The sequence below is a fragment of the Melospiza georgiana genome, chromosome 15, assembly GCF_028018845.1.
Source record: "Melospiza georgiana isolate bMelGeo1 chromosome 15, bMelGeo1.pri, whole genome shotgun sequence".
Lineage (NCBI taxonomy): Eukaryota > Metazoa > Chordata > Aves > Passeriformes > Passerellidae > Melospiza > Melospiza georgiana.
This window is the reverse complement of record NC_080444.1, coordinates 11,790,108-11,806,733: the sequence shown is the minus strand read 5'-3', so window position 1 is coordinate 11,806,733 and position 16,626 is coordinate 11,790,108. Positions and strand designations below refer to the sequence as shown.

Genomic DNA, 16,626 nt, shown 5'->3' with positions numbered 1-16,626 from the left:
TCTGTATGAAAAGGTAAATAATCCCAATTGGATTATCCCAACACTTAGGTTGCACTTTGTCAGATCCTTTGTGGGAATTACGTGTTTTTTCATGAACAATCCTTTTGAATTTCCTCCGTTCTCCCCAGAAGGAAATGACAAATCCCCTCAGTAAGTGTGGCAGGAGGGAGGTTTTTCACTGATTGGGGTCTCATTTCCTGTACTTTGTGTCATGATACACAGTGAGAAATTTTGTTCACCTCCTCAGGGCAGATGTGGCACACTTTTCAAGTTTGTGTGGTTTGCATTGTTTAGGTGGGGATGTATCAATTGTGAACTCCTCCCTTGCTGGAAGGAGAAGCCAAACATGCACAAGTGAGGGATTGTACCATTTGTTCATCATTATTGCATCTGATTCATCAGTACTGCAGGTTTTCTTAGGCACAGCTAACCTGTGAACTAGGCTGAGCTAGGGTGAAGTGCTTAGAGTCACGTTAATTCCACAGATCATGACAAAAAATAATTCTGTGTATGTTAACCAAAATGCACTTGGACTGAGCGCATTAAAGGGCTAGTTTGTTTCATAGTGATTATCTGTAAAACCTATATGGGAGCAGGGGAAAATTGAAATTTTAAATATATAGCATTAATCGCTCTTATTAATTACAAGAAAATAAAAAATAGTTCTTAAATCATTGACTACTCGGGAAAAAAAAATTAGAGATCAGTCTATCAGTCTGGTACCAGTTAAAACACCTTCCTATATGAAAGGTGATTGGCACTCATTCAGCTAGTGGAAACTCTCTAAGTAGATAAAGGAAAGTTATTTCTCTTTGGAGTACTTCCAATTCTGTAATTTCTAATTTTTTTTTATTATAATAAGAACCTTCAAAAGAGCTAGCCTCCATTCTTTAAAGTTATATGTGAGCCATTTGACTACAAAATGAGACAATGCAGAGGGTTATAAGGATTATAATCACTTATATTTAGGCAGCCGATGAATCCAACTGGTCAAGCAGTCTAATTCTTAAATCATGCTTTTAACAAACTCATCACAGAAAAACTGGAGTTGAGTGCAGTAGTTTTATTGAAAAAGTCCACAGGTGTGTGCAATTCCTTTATTAAAATGTTTTCAAATACATTGGACTAGGAGCAATTGATGATCAAGAGATATTCCTTTTTTATACATTTTTATTTCCAAAACTATACAGACATTGGAAAACTTTCCTTTTCCTCCGTTTCAATTAATAATAATTCTGTAGTGATAAGCTATAAGTCTCCCTTTTCAAGCTGCAATCCCACTTTTCTGGAGGTGGTATTTTGCATCTTTGACAAATTAAAAAAGAAAAAAAACAAACCATCAGTCATATTTACATGTGCTTAAGGTTGCATAATTGAGCATCATACAGGTTCTGAAAACCAGTGGTTTTCAGGATTCACCCAGGTGGGTTGAAGGATTTAAATACATACATAACTGCATACATGTGATTTAGTAGCCGAGACACCTTCTGTTCCCTTTTGTTTTTGAGGCTATCTATAAGTTCTGTGCTAGCCATGGTAAAGGTTTGTTTTAGTAAAGGTACTCACTGAGTGAAAGCAGCACTGACAACAACTATTGCTGATCAAGGACATGAATGGGCAGAGAATTGTGTGTATATACAATAGAAGGACTAATGTTTCAAAATTAACTTGAAGCTCTTATGTAAAAATAACATCTAGAATAAAAGCTATTTCCTGTACTGAATTAAAGAATAAAAGACCCCCACAAACACTCGAGTAAGGAAAAAAGTGGATCTCCACATGGGAAAAGAACAATAGAAGCACGTGAATTAAATTCGGAAGCTGATCTTGCAATGTATAATTACTGGAGATTCAGTTGAAATATAGCAACATTAACAATGGGAAATGAAGGCTACAACTGCAGAGGACACATACATTACACTTTATGAGCTATTATATTGGCCAAACAGATTTGTCTATATGTTATTTAGTTGAATCCTTAAGGCTTCTCTAATATCTTGCATGACGGTGCTGTCTGCTTGGATCTTCCATGCATGAGGGAGAGGGGCAAGTTTTCAAGAAAAAAGAAAATTAGGTTTGTCCACATTTCAATTACAATAGCACATCCAGAGACACAAAATAAAAGACAAAACTTTATAGTACCTTTTTTCATTTATTTTGGCCCCCAAAAGATGCATGCACTAGGCTTTATGTACTATAAGGTATTGAAATATTTACAGCATTGTACATGTGCTCTTAAAGGGATGGCAAAGGGAAAGGTCTGTTTTCATCTTGGTGGGAGTAGAAGTTAATTTTCCTAGCTTAATAATACCTATTCAAAGTGAGAGATGACTCTTCCAAAAAGAAAAGCCCACAGAGAATAAAGCTATAGCATAATTATAGCCAATGTTAACAAACTGTACAGCACTTTACCTGGGAATTCTCCTCTCTCTCACTCCTGCTTGGAATCCCAGTATCAACCATTAAGTGATGTTACTCTGCTCCTCTTGTCTTGTCTGCCCTGTTTCTCTCTATTCCAGCAGGTATAGGTGTATATTACCTATCAACATGATTTTATTTTTAAATTATTTTGGCATGTGGAATGGACATGTAATTCACAATAAGCTGATGGCAATTTTTGGACAGATGATATGACTGATATTTACGGGATTATGGCACTAAAGAATTCAGATCACTATAAAGCGCATCATAAATACTTCAAGTGGATTTAGGAAACCATCTCTCTAAGAAATTCAGTGAGTAAGGCTCATATCACTGATTTCCTGCTGCTTTTAAAGGTACAGATAGGATACCCAATAGACCAGGTTGAACAAGCAGAAGGCAGTTGGGAAGAAGATGCGGGCGTAGGAGTCCATTTTGGCGATGCGGATGTGTATTCTGCCGTGCCGCCACGCGCCCGTCCGACAATCCTCAAAGCAGCAAAAAAAACTGGCACAGTCCTTGCCATCGAGACACTCATAGCCATACTCCTCATCCCTTTCTTGGAGGTGTGTAGCATTGTTCATTTGAATTGTAGCTGATCGGGGGCGGATGTCGATAGTAGGTGCCTAAGGTGGAGTAGCAAAAGAAGAAAAAAGATGGTAGAGGGAGAAACTTTGTTATTATCACCAGAAAAACCTAGGGGGATGATGGTCAACAACATGTGCATGATGGTTCTAGGGGAGGTACATGGGAAATTGCTGAGGTGTTCTAGTGGCAAAATAACCTTGAGCTTATTAAAAGCAGTTGCATCATATCCTTCAGAGGAAAGCAGCACAAACCAATCTAAAGTTAACAGCTATGGGAAATCAGCTTCAAAGCTAAACTGACTAAACATGACAGGTTAAATGAAACATCCAGGAATGTAATTGATGGTATTTTGAGTTTTTGTTTTATAGTTTATGTAGCTGCTTGATATCTGAAGGCAATTTGTGTTGTATTGCACATGAAAGGAGCTGAATCAATTGGAAATGCAGGATTTTAAAAGGAGTGGTTCATGTTGAGAAAAAAGAATATGTATACCCAGGAAAAAGGCAAAACCTAGGTTTTTTTGAAGATTAGGAGAATCTCTGTAAGACTCTCCAATTATTTGAATATTTGCAGCTTACCACCTACTAATGTTCACCAACTAGAAGGTTCAACATGTTCTGAAATTTATATAGTAGCTGTACATGTATATATGCATATATATAATTAGAATGAATTGAGCAAGTTAAGCATTTAAAATACATTCACTGGTTGAATGCTGGGATGATAAGCATTGAAATTTCATGCTGATAGTTATTAGTGAAACATAACAATTCCATTCCATAAGTATGAAAATTCAATGTCATTTATTTTATGTTGTTTTTTCCCCCCCGCCTCCCCACACCCTTTTTAATTTTTTTAAAATAAAATCTCTGCATTTCTGAGTGGAGATAAGGTTTCAATATGGAACACAACTACATATATTAGATCATTTTCTAAGTGTGTAGATCCAGTGACAACATTAAAAATCTATATGCATCTTAAACCCTTTCAAAACTCTGACTTCTTTTTGCACAATGAACAGCATTTGAGTAATTGATGGTGACATTGAGTTTTTTTCAAGTCAACATCAGAACAGCTTTGGTTTTATAATTAGGAGTGAAATCACAAAGGTTAAAAATCCAGGGTCAGAGCTGAGTTCTAAAAGGGTGTATTGCTGGTTTTAGGCTAGCTGGTGCTATTGGATCCCATGGCAAATTGAGAGAGAGGAGCAGTAATGTTTGAAACTCTCTTAATTCATGTGATCCAATCATGTTGGTCACTCCTGAACTTAGGTAAGTTCAGAACCATAGTGGTATTTGGGCTGCTGAATCAACTCTACAAATTGTTTAGCAATTTGTAACCATTCTACTTAATTAGGAAGTAGCTTGAATAGTTTTCTCATTAATTAAAAGACCACACAAAACACCACTCTCATCTAAGCTCTACTAGTTAAATTCAGCAGTCGCATGCAGTGAATTTCCATTCCAAAAAACTTTATACCTTGAAGGAAAACATCCGAAGAAGCTTTCATTTTGTAGACAGAAAAGAGAATCAGAGGGTTTTGTTTTAAATTAAAGAAAGGAAAGAAAGAGACAAAAAAAATGTAAATTAAAAATATGTTTCTAAAACATGGTAAGTCAAAAATAACTAAATTTATAAAGAGATTGGGATTATAGCAATTGAAACAACTATCTCTAACATAAAATCCCCCACATTTTCAACTTGTCACAGTCTTGTTTACATCTGGGCCAAAGACAGAAGATATCAAGCTCCTGTTAGATTTTCATATCCTGAGGGAATTCTAGTCTTTTATGCTGAACTGTTCTGAAAGAGACCACTCACAGTTTATAGAAGCACCTTTTAGAAAGAAGTCCTTTTACCTGCAGACTGTGCCCTGAACACTCACTACTTTTATGGTTTTTAGACTCTGTGATTAGGATTTTGGTAAACATTTTTAGTTCTGTTTCTTCCCAGATGCTCAAAGATGGGCAATGTAAAAAACAAGTTATTCCTCCTCATGTGGATGCCTTAAAGTGAAACAAATAAATCCAAGGTACATCTGATTTTGGTCCTTTTGGTCCTGATTGCATAAGACACATAGATGCTTTTATTTCCATCTAACACAGGACACATCACTTGATCATTTTACTTTTTTTTTTTTTTACAGTCTTCCTCTCAGCAGATTTTAAACTTGAAATTATAGGAATAGTATGTAGTGAAAGGTTCCTTAACTGCTATATTTTTCTTTATCCATTTTTGTGATATATTTTAAAACTAAAAGAGAATATTTTCAATAGTCTTTGAATATGTTAGCAGAGTGAATACAAATTACTTTATTCTTTGTTAGATGCCTGAAATGGAGATGAAAATACTCTTTATTACTGTAAAACATTTTTCCTTCGCATTTTTCATTTTTTTTTTTCTTTGGTTGGTTTAAGGTTGTTTTTGGGGGTTTTTGTTCTTTTTTTTTTTAATTTGGTTTTTTGTGGGGTTTTTGTTTTATGGGGGTGTTTGGGTTTGGGGGTTTTTATTGTTTTTTAGGTGTTTCGGGTTTTTTTGGTAGATGATTAGGCTAAATGTTTCGGAGATTGTAGGCAACACATTTGTCAGCTCAGTTGCCAAAGGCAAGGAGAAATCTGTCCTGGACAAAACAAACATCGAATTCTTTCCCTGTCTGGGCAAAAGCCCAAGTTGCTACTGAGGGTATTCCCAGGATTTTTTTTACTGTTGTCTTTTTTTACATTATTTTTACTATTGGGTAGCATATATCCATAGGTATCATTATAAACTACTGCAAAATCACTTTCTAAGGCACAGAAGTAGGTAAACAAGGTAAGAAATACACAAAAAAAAGAATTTAAGGAAACAATGGAAAGGAAACAGATGCTAAGGGGAAGTTGGAGAAAGCACAGCAAAGTTTGAACATAAAAGTTTAACCGTGGTCTTGATAAGCAAGGCAGTCATGTCAATATTGTGGACATAAGTTAATGGCATAGAATATTGCTAATACTAATACAGAGAAACTGAGATATTTTCTATAAAGAGATCTCTATTTAGCATAAATAATGCCTTTTGTAGCTGTGGTTTGCAGAACACTTTGGTTGAAAAGATCATTATCCTAAAAAATTAGTTCTGGCATCCAGAAAGCTGAAATACATGAGCTTTTGATTCTCAAAGTAAATGTTTGCATTCCTATTGTTACAAAGGATGGGTATATAGGTAATAGAAAAGTATGGAAAATATGGACAGTTATTAAAAGGGATTTAAATGCTCTCTCAGAAAAACTAATTAACTTTTAGGCCTTGCTGGTAAAAAGATACATACTGGGTTTTTCTTCTTTTTGTCTTTATCCTTGCTTGGCTTTCTGTTGCTGACAAAGTAATGCAAAGTTCCATATTCCACCAGTGCAGAGAACACAAAAATAAAGCAGACTGACACAAAAAGATCCATGGCTGTCACGTAGGAGACCTTGGGAAGAGATTTACGAGCAATTGTACTTAGGGTGGTCATTGTCAGGACCGTTGTAATTCCTGGTAAATGGATAGAAAAAAAACCAGAAATAACATTACTTCAAGTAGAAAACTGATTTTGCCAGTTATCTCTCTGAGATTGGTTTTGAAGTGTGCCTGGAGTTCAAACACACAGCAAAGGTATTCAGTAGCACATTCGAGCAGTGAAATGCCAGTTCAGTTGGAGCTCAGAGGATTAACAGGGGTAATTGACATTTTTGCATGGTCACTGCCAGTGCTGCTCTGTAGAGTACTTTGGTTAGATAAATTCTAAGAAAATTTAATTTAAGGTTTTGGTTTTGTAGTTTACTTCTGGGGAGTTTTTATTTTTATTGAAAATTGAAGTTTAGGGTTTATATGCTCAAATGCTTAAACAGAGCAAGAGACAGATCTACAAAAGAGAGGTACTGTGTCATGCCTCACCATTCCTTCCCTTTCAGAACATTATTGCATGTACTGTGATGTAAAAAATGTTAAAAATGCATCAGAACAGTTAAAATCTACCACATTTTTTTATTGCACTGTTGGTTTTAATTTTTTACTGGTGCAAATAGATTAATTCTCAACAGAGTGACAAGTCTGTTTTGTGTATCTAGGTAAAATTTAAAATAATAGCTGAATGCCTTTATTAATTTTGTACTTCCTTAAAGCAGATTTTATAACCTCTTTCAAAGAGGATATGAAGAAACCAATAACATGCTTAAAGCTTTTTTTATGGAAGCCACTGGTCCTCTGTTATGTTCCTTCTAGGGAGTCTGAAATGAAAATTGTGTACCCTATTTTACACTCCAGTGCTCTGTGCTGTGGTTCTGTGAAGAAATGAAAATGCAGAGGGAAAAACTGAAATAATTCTTACTTGTGTGGATTTAATGTAGAAGTAGAAAATGTGTTAAATTTTCTCTAGCTGAACGTTTCCTTGTTATTTCTTACTGTTTCAGCTGCTTTGCACAAGCAAGATTAATTTGGTCTCAGTTTATTTGTGGAGCAGTTCCTAAATGTGTAGAAATTTCTAATTCTGATTAATTGCATCACACATATTCATGTATAAGATTTTGGATACCACCAAATTCAGTTGATTTTTTTTTTTAGCCTGAAGTCTATACTTGATTCTTGGTTTCTAAAGTAGTCATGGTGCTACATTCTCCTCTTGTTAGCACTTGGACACACAGCCAGAAAGGTGGATTCCTTCTTAGTAATTATTTAATTTGTGTTGGCAGTCACTGTGATAGGAAAGCAGAACAAGTGAAACTAATGCACCCTGCCTCTAATCCAGCTGTGTGGCCCCATCCTCTTGATGTCCATAAAAATTCTGCTGTAATCAGAAAAAATGTGAAAGCTTTTATTGTTGACAGTCTGCAATAGTCAGAATCTGGCATGGTAAAAAAGAAGATGTGCAAATATAGTCCAGTCTGTGTTATTCTTTGGAAATTACTGCATTCCTCTAAATGAGGAGAGTTCATGTGAAGTTGTCTGTTCTCATATTTACAAACTGGTGATCTGCAGAGGTGTCAATTAAACATGGTAATGCTTGAAGGAAACAGGAAAGACCAACTCACCCAATGATGTTCTGGCTGGAACTGCATCCTTATTAATCCAGAAAGAGACCCAGGACAAGACAACAATAAGTGTGCAGGGAATGTAGGTCTGAATAGTGAAATAACCCATTCTCCTGCTCAGGTTAAAGAAGACAGACATGACTACATAGTCTCCTGTAAAACAAAAGCAGAACAAATGGAATGGTATGTTAAAAAACCAACATAAAATTTGTATGCAAGAGCTAGGGCTTTCTTGTTCCACATCTAGGGGGTGTGTGCATAAATATTAACCTGATTCGCCAGATGTGCTGATGGCAAATATACACATGCATCTTCAACACAGCTCTAGCTCCAGAACCAGTGGTTTTCCACACTAGGAAAATTAGCAGCTGTGCAGATTAACTCAGGACTAACCAAGTCATTCCTCATAACCACACCTGCCTGGTATGCTCCCCTTGCAGCAGCCCAGGGTGTGATGGGGGTCCAACCTTCCTCCAGTCCAGTGACCCCATTACTGTGCTCCCAGCTCCACTCAAAAGTGTTGCATGCTTTCAGATGTACTTCCTAAATTCTTCATGTTCTTTACTGTTCTTCAGGGCTATGCTGTGTCACTAATTCTTTTTTTTTATTTTCCTGCCGATCTTCTGTTGTATTTTTTCCTTTAACGTGATTTGAACCCACATTTCCTAAGTGACCCCAAAAGCTGGGCTGGAAGTTACTCAGGTGTATATAACACATCTTTCTTATTCAGTACTTTGTGATTGTCTTTCCAGATTCTCTTCCCCTCTCAAATTGTTAAGTAAATTCCATCTGGGCTCAGGAACACAGCCCAGCTTCAGTTTTTGATGTGGCTTGGTTTTTGTTGTTTTAAATGCGTTTCTTGGTGTTTTTTGGTTGGTTGGTTGGTAGCTTTTGTGGGTTTTTCTGGTTTTGTTGGTTTTTGTTGTTGTCATTGTTGGTTTTAATTGTGGTTTTGTCCTAAACTAAAAAAACCCCAATTCTTATCTTTACTTCAGATTTCAGCACACCTGGGAAAAGTCTTGATTGCAAATGAACAGCAGAACCCCAGGGCACAAAGGCTCCATTGCAATTCAGTGAAATGCACCCAGAGAAGTGTAATGGAAACAGGGTATGGTTTGCAAATATAGAGTGAGCTAGTTTTCCAATATTATCAAAGAGTGGCTAATGCAAGTTCTGCTTAGGTCAGTACCTTTAGTTAGCATTGAGTTCCTTCTTTTCTGGAATTTAAATTTCTCCCAGAATAATCCCTTTGAACCTAACCACAGAAGAAACTTGAGAAATATTTTTCAACTGGTGCTTCTTTGTTATTTTTTTTTAATTTGAATATCCATATTCCTGGGATTGACTGGCTTTAGTTTAATTATATTATGTTATAATTAAACCAAAAAACATAAAGCACCCAAATTTTATATATGCAGTTTTTAAGGTGGTACATCTGAATATGAGCAAACAAGTGTAATAAGTACAGTCTGATGATTTTCTTAGGTCACAGATAACTATGCATTGTATGTCCATGTCCTTCATATACCAAAGAAGTCCAGCCAACCTATCAAAAACCAGCACTCATCAGCAGCACTGCAAAGCTGAAGCCATAAAATTGCAGTATGACTCATTCTTCATCTCTCTGGATCATATATTAACTTCCTAAGGAGTGATTTTTTTTTTTTTTTCAGTTTTTGGAATTATCCCTTTATTCATTCACCTTCATATATGCTATTAATAGCATTGCTATTTCAATTTTATTCTGCTATGATATGGCAGAGTAACTTTAAGCAGTAGCTGTGTTACTTCCATGCAAACATTTTTAGAGAGAAGGATTTTGTGCTCAGTATTATTGTATCAATTTAATGAGACAAAGAATTTCCAGAAGTAAGAAATGAAATATAAACCCAAATACAGATTAGAACAGAAAGGTACAAAAGACCCGGAATTGAAATTTAGGAATTAGACATTTTATTGCTGTTCTTGATTCTTTGTACTGAGGTTCCAACTGCTATGGATCTTTTGGAGTAGAGGAGTGAGGTACCAGATGCCAGGCACCTACGTGCTCCTTATTTTTTGTCTATTCTTGCCCAGGTCTTTTTGCCCAGATGTTTGGCAGCTGTAGCCCTTCTACCTTGTACTCAAAGGAACAGAAAATATCAGACTTCAGTATACAAGCCATAACTTTCCTATAGGTATTAGGGTTAAACATAAAACTCAGTATCTGTGCTGAGAAGAGCTAGAGATGGACCAAGGCACAGTGCAAGCCCTCCCTCACACACTGTCCTTGTTCAACAGCTGTGTGTGCAAACCCAGCCCAGGGTGCTGTGGATAACATAAGAATAAACATCTGTGTGTGTAGAGAGAGAGCATCCTTAGTCCTTCTAATTTATAGACTATTTCCAAATACTTCTGTTTTTTTGTTTGGTTTTAGTGGTGATCCTCTGGTGTCCATGGAAAATTGTCTCATTTTTCCCTTAACCCAAGAAATGCTTTTTATTAAATTAAATTAGTAAATTTTGACAGTTATGTTTTTACAATATTGTATGCATTATTGAATTTTTTTGTTGCTGTTCATAACATAATCCATAAGACCTTTTAAAGCATAAACCAAACTGGCCAAAGGGATGTTCCACATCCTGGGATGTCTTGCCCAGTACATGAGCTGGGGGAGTGGGCTGGGCATATCAGTTTTTGGTAGTGACCAACTGCACTGAGCATCACCTCCTTCTCTAGGGTTCTGTCACTTTCTCCCCTTATTATTGCAGTTATAATTAGTGTTATTCCCATATTTCTAATAATAGTAATATTTTAATAATTAAGTTGTTCCTGTCTCAGCCCATGAGGTTTACATTTTGTTTCTGATTCTCCTCCCCACTGGAGCGGGGTGGTGGGTGGGAAGTGGCAGAAAAGCCACGTGTACTCAATTGCCAGCCAGGGAAAACTGTGACAATAATGAGATAAGGAAAAGAGGACTAAGTGGTGCAATGCTCCAGAGAAGTATCTTGCTGGGATTGCCAAGTTTACTTAAGTGATGTTGGAACGATATAACAGCAGGTCTTCTGAGATTTTAAATAAAAAAAGAACTCTGAACACACGAAATAATGCAAGACCTGAGATGTGAGGTTTAGGGCTCAGTCTCAGTTGCCACAACACATACATCCAAAATGTCAAATGCATTAAGTTCCGTGTGGAACATGGACTCGACAGTGCTTTGCTTTAATCACACCTTTCTTGATGGCATCTTGCCCCAGCCCTCTTTTCATCCAGATTTGGTTTATTTTCTGGCTCTATTCATGCACTTCTCAGCTCTTTAGCTGAGACCAGCTTAAATACTCAGTTATTTTCAGATTATCTCTGTGCCTCAGGTGATTTTTCACTCCTGGTGTGATGCCTGCATGAAGCTGTCAAACTGAGACATTAGTTTAGTAAAAAATGGCTAGACTTGATCCTCAGCACAATGTCATTTATTAGTCCTCACTTGGCAAATTTATAATCTTTTCATTATTACTTCATCCTCTCTCTCTCTCTGAGCTCTGTGTCTTGTTTGTCCAATATTGTCTGCTGCAGCAAGAAAGCTTCTCAGACTGCCAGATTGCTGTTTGGAGCACTAATACACTTTTGGAGTTCTCTAGAAATGAATGAGAGTGCAACCTGAGTGTCTTTGTAAGCCAACATAACTCAACATCTGGCATAGTAATCAGAAGATTTTGGATTATTTAGCCATTCACTAGAGACCTTAGATTCCTATTGTCCATTCTGAGGTATATTTCTATTACATGAGTCTAGAAAATAACACCTCCGTAATTTTCAACTTTTAAAGAAATACAAAAATTTCCTGGAGAAAATAATCTTATTACACTGAGGAGCATAATAACTGATCCCTTATGTATTTACAGTCTTCTTTTCTTTCTCTGAATGTACACATTTCTCCTATTCCTTTGTAGGGATCTGTGCTTGTATCTGCATATAGACAGACATAGTCTTCATCTGAAGACACAAAAGCAAGTAAACCAGTTTCTTCATGGAAAGGACAATGACATATATTTAATGACATATATTTAAACCAGAATGCACTTCCTCAGGAAAATATTATCCAGGTCATATTTATCCTCATGTGTAAATGATAATATCATATTTTCTACTAAGTGCATTATTTCTCCAAATTATGTTTGAAAGATCAAGATATGCAGAGCAGTGTTCTGACTTGAGACACAGCATCTTCATGCTGCCACGCTGAATGGGAAATTGAATATTTCTCTTGAGGCACACAGAGGAAGTACATGAACCTTAATCTGTTTCCAGAGTAGGAGGTAATTTGTAAATTAGATTAATGATGAATCAGTATTCAGTGCTTGTGACCTTAGTAAACCCTTGCAGAAGATTTTATTTCTGACAGACCTGTCCCATCCTAATTTACACAGCCTCATACCAGTCTGTATGAACTTTGGAAATTGTGGTCCTCCTCCTAACCCACGCTTGTGTGACATAGTGATTTGAATACCAGGATTCTGTTCTGCAGCAGGGGAAGTGAATTCCTATTTGAGGCACCATCTGTGCTTATGTGCTGGCCTAGGTCCCAAAGGTTCAATAGAAGGAATTAGTCGTGCCAGGAAGCACAGCCTGGGGGAATGTACACTGTGCTTAAGTGATTTAATCAGCTCACTGGGTGTGATCCTTCATTGCTCCCTGGTTGGAGGGTCGTTTATACCTGTGCAAAGTGAATGGGGAATTACACCCATTAGTGCTCTCTTTATGCATGTTTAAGTGACTGTGCAAAGTGTAAGGTACTGGGGAAAAAAAGCCTCCAATTTGTACTCAGAAGTGATTTGGTAGCTAGTGCAAATGCAAGAGAAAAGAACACCTTTATGACACCACAAGAAATTGGTGTCTTAATTATAGTTCAGGTAGCAGCACTTAGAGCTAAGACTGTCTCACGCTCAGTATTATGAGATTCCTTCTGTTACTTAAAATACTGCTGGATTTAAATTATTGTAAGAATTGCAATATTGAAAGAGCTTCAAAAATCATATATTGGCCACACAGTCAAGTTACTTATATGTGTTGGTTCAGTTTATTCTCAGATAGTTGTTGACTGGGGAAAATTCAGTGTTTCATTTCTGTTAAGAATATGGAGTTTTGAACAGGGAAATTCAATTAGGTGAAGGGCTGGCCTTGTTATGGGTTTACACTATTAAGCCATTCATGGCTAACTTAAAAGCTTTGGAAAACAGTGAATGTGTGCATAGACATGTCCATATGGGTAAGGTTTTTGAGCTCATAAGACTTTATTTCTCTCTGTTTCTTACAGAGCTACACACTGCTCTGAACAGCACCACAGAAACAGAGCGATGGTCCAAGTGGCACTCTTCTCCAACTGTGTTTGTTCCTTTATACATTCCACTATCTAAAAATCTCCAGAATTTCTCTGTGCTGCTGAGAGTTTACAGCACATGAACTCATCACATCATGCTGACTCCAGGGTGCCAGGAGTTTCATTGTGGAGATCTTCTCCCCAAGTAATGACAAGTCTTCTATCCCAGGGTCTGAACAGGATTTTCTTCGAGTGTTTAGTTACCTTAAATGTTTTTGTCAATGTTTAGTAGTATAAAAATCAATGTCTGTTTTAGTAATTCTGATAATATTTATAATGTAAGGCTTTTGTGTTTAAAATTTTAAAATATGTGGAGAAAACAAATTATGTAGGAGAACATTAGTAATGAATTAATAATTCCCAGCAAAAGCTACCAAGAACCTTTATTATATCCTTTTAAAATCTGAAGTTTTTCTCCACTACGTGGATTTGTTCAACTGCCAAAAAAAGTCAGATAGAAGAGTAATGCACTATCCAGACTGTCCCAGAATTTTAGCCATCATTTGCTCCTTAAGAACAGATCAAATTACTAAAAACTAGGATTGACAAGGTTACAAATTTTATGGTATGTGATAGGCACAGTTTTGCATGTTCAGCAAATAGCAGCCACCTGGTTCCTGCAGACAGAGATGCACCCACTGTCCAGATTCCCAATGGGCTCTTAACCCCCAAATTTATACAGAAACCATACAGAGAGGAGCAAGCACTTTAAAATGTTTCTTTAAAGGTACATGTGAAAATAGAGATAGAAATTGAACCTTTTCTCAAAATTATTTCATATAAACAACTATATAAATAAATGGCATGCTTCTAAATGGGAAACCCTATCCAGTTTGTCTTTCTGAATGGAGTATACCTAGGGGAAAAAGCAAAAACAAAACCTCGTGCCACAGGAGGGCACTGTCACCTCAGAATAGAAATGAGAAAAGCTTGCAAGTCTGCCAGTGGAAAACCAACTCTTAAAAATTTGTAATTATTCTTGCCATTGAGTTTTTATACAAATACTGAAATGGCACAATTGACTTGTGTGGGTCTGGTATTAGAGGAGCAGTTTTAAAGACTAAACCAAGTCTTGTGTGATAGAAATATCCCCAAAGTAGCATAATCTTTGTGCTACAAGTAATGAATATAAACTGAATCAATTGTTAATGAAGAACAACTGTGGCAGCAGAATTTATCTTCTTTTCCTCATAAATAGCTAATAGATACATCCTTGTTCTCTCTCTCTTTTGCTGTCAGCATGGCCAGCAGTCTGCTTTTCTATTAGGCAAAGAACACAGCTATAGTGCTCTTGGTTTATTTTAAAAGGAATGGTAAATGGTAGTTGGATGGAATAGATGTGTTTCCTTGGGTTTAGTCATGGTACCTGGAAATACCATTAAAACAGTGGTGCATGGTGTCTATGAACATCCGCTGTAGGAGTTTCTAAATCTCTCTAGGTCTTAAAAAGTTGCTGGATTAGTACAGACTATGAAAATAATAGTAAATGGGACAAAAAGGATTCAAAAAATGCATCCTTCATCAAAGAGTTAGGTGTGCTGCCATTTTTAGACAGATATTCTGCAAAAAAGAAAATATCTAATTGGTAAACTTGTGGGTCACTTCTTATAAAGCAGCTGATTTCCTTCCCACAGTGTGCCCTCCTGGCACTCTGGAGGGCAGCAAGGTTATCCAAAAGCTTCTGCAAGTGGAGAGAAAATGAAAGAAAAAGAAAAGAATGTAGACAAAGCCTTTTGTCTTTCATGTCAAATCAGGTGGTGGTGCCAGAGCTCTGGTGTTTGTTCTGCTCAGCAGTGGCTGAGGCAGATCCCTGCCCCCAGAAAAGGCAGGAAAAGCAGAGAATGGGAGTCAGGACTAAGACCTCTCTGCCAGATCAAGCAAGTATCAGACTGTGGATTACATTGTACAGTGCAACTCTAATCTAGGATGAAAAATCACATAAATAGCTTTAGATTGGTATTAGGATTTGTCCTGATGAATCTTCATTTGGCTTTTTTGCCCATCTCTTTTCTTGCCCTGACAGGGTCTATATTTGGAGTTCTGCTGGCATTTACTGTCTTGGTGAGGGTACTGAGTCAGCCTGCAAATAGTGTTCAGTGGGATGTCTTACACTGCTACAGTGGCATAAAGAAAACATGAGATTTGTTCTAAACACAGTTTTCCATGAGGATTCAGATATAACCTGTTCCAATAATAATCTTGTGTGAAACCTTAAGTGACCTATTTTTTTTTCCTTTTCCAACAGATCAGAAAGTTCATAAGTCTGTCAAGTTCAGTACCAATGTCCTTCTAAAACTGGTCTTTTGTCACATGGAAAAATTATATTCTCTCTTACAGTGCAATGTTTTTACATCTGTGGCACAAAAATAATTTTGGCTGAAATGTTTGATCACTGGGCACATGAATTCATTTTCTAAAGGACAGGACAGAAATTTGATCACAGTATCAATCATGTGCTGATATGTACAGATTTATTTTTTGCCACAGCCAGAAATGAGAAGTCTGGGGAAAAGGTAAAACCAGAGGGAGCACTGTTCCTCAGAAATCTCCTTATCCCATTCTTTGCCAAATGCCCTTTTATTGGTTCTGTCCTTCACAGCTTTTTGTTCTTTCATAGACAGATTTTTAGACTGCATAAGGGCCAGAGAGTTAAAAAAACTTGAGTCTCTTCCTTTCCAAAAATGCTCAATAATCTTTTTCCCTCTGCGGTTTAGCTGCAAAATACTACTAATTGTGTTTTAGAGAAGTCATGATGTGAAGTGAAATAAAATGGTGTAAATATTTAGTCTTTAGGACAAAGAAAGAAAATAGGCCATGGCATTGCAGTATTTGCTTTTAACAGACTTGCACATGGAATCAGTGCCATTCCCTACCTGACTGCTGGCATTACATAAAAATGGGGTGAGCCATGGTCATTGCTGGCACAGCACAGCAACTGTACTGAGTGATTTCCAAAAAAATCTAATAATAGAAATTCTTAATATCCATTTCTAAGCTATGATTATAGTTTTATTATGCAATGAGGTAAAACAATACCAAGATTTTGACAAAGCTTGCACAGTAGTCCATTTATAGAAGATTATCTCTGGGATTCAGATAGCTGCAAGCCTGGTTTTCAATTTACATTCCAAGGGATGAATCCTAACTGCATTGCACAGCTGGATGGAGGGCAGGAGATGGGAGGAGATTTTTTTTTTTGGTGCAGTTTTTAAAAAGT

At 36.8% G+C, this 16,626-nt stretch overlaps 1 protein-coding gene across 2 annotated transcripts in view; it reads right to left on the bottom strand.

Annotated features, from left to right (window-relative positions):
• Positions 1-1,048: 1,048 nt before the first annotated feature.
• GABRG2 (gamma-aminobutyric acid type A receptor subunit gamma2) overlaps positions 1,049-16,626 on the bottom strand; it is a 61,664-nt gene continuing 46,086 nt past the window's right edge. The window contains exons 7-10 of one of the 2 annotated variants that reach the window (XM_058034878.1): positions 8,054-8,206; positions 6,313-6,518; positions 4,489-4,512; positions 1,049-3,047 (exon numbers count right to left, since the gene is read on the bottom strand). In XM_058034878.1, the coding sequence (XP_057890861.1) occupies positions 2,772-3,047; positions 4,489-4,512; positions 6,313-6,518; positions 8,054-8,206 (659 nt within the window). In that variant the 3' untranslated portion in view covers positions 1,049-2,771. The remainder of the gene's footprint in view (positions 3,048-4,488; positions 4,513-6,312; positions 6,519-8,053; positions 8,207-16,626) is intronic. The other variant, XM_058034879.1, reaches the window with a different exon arrangement.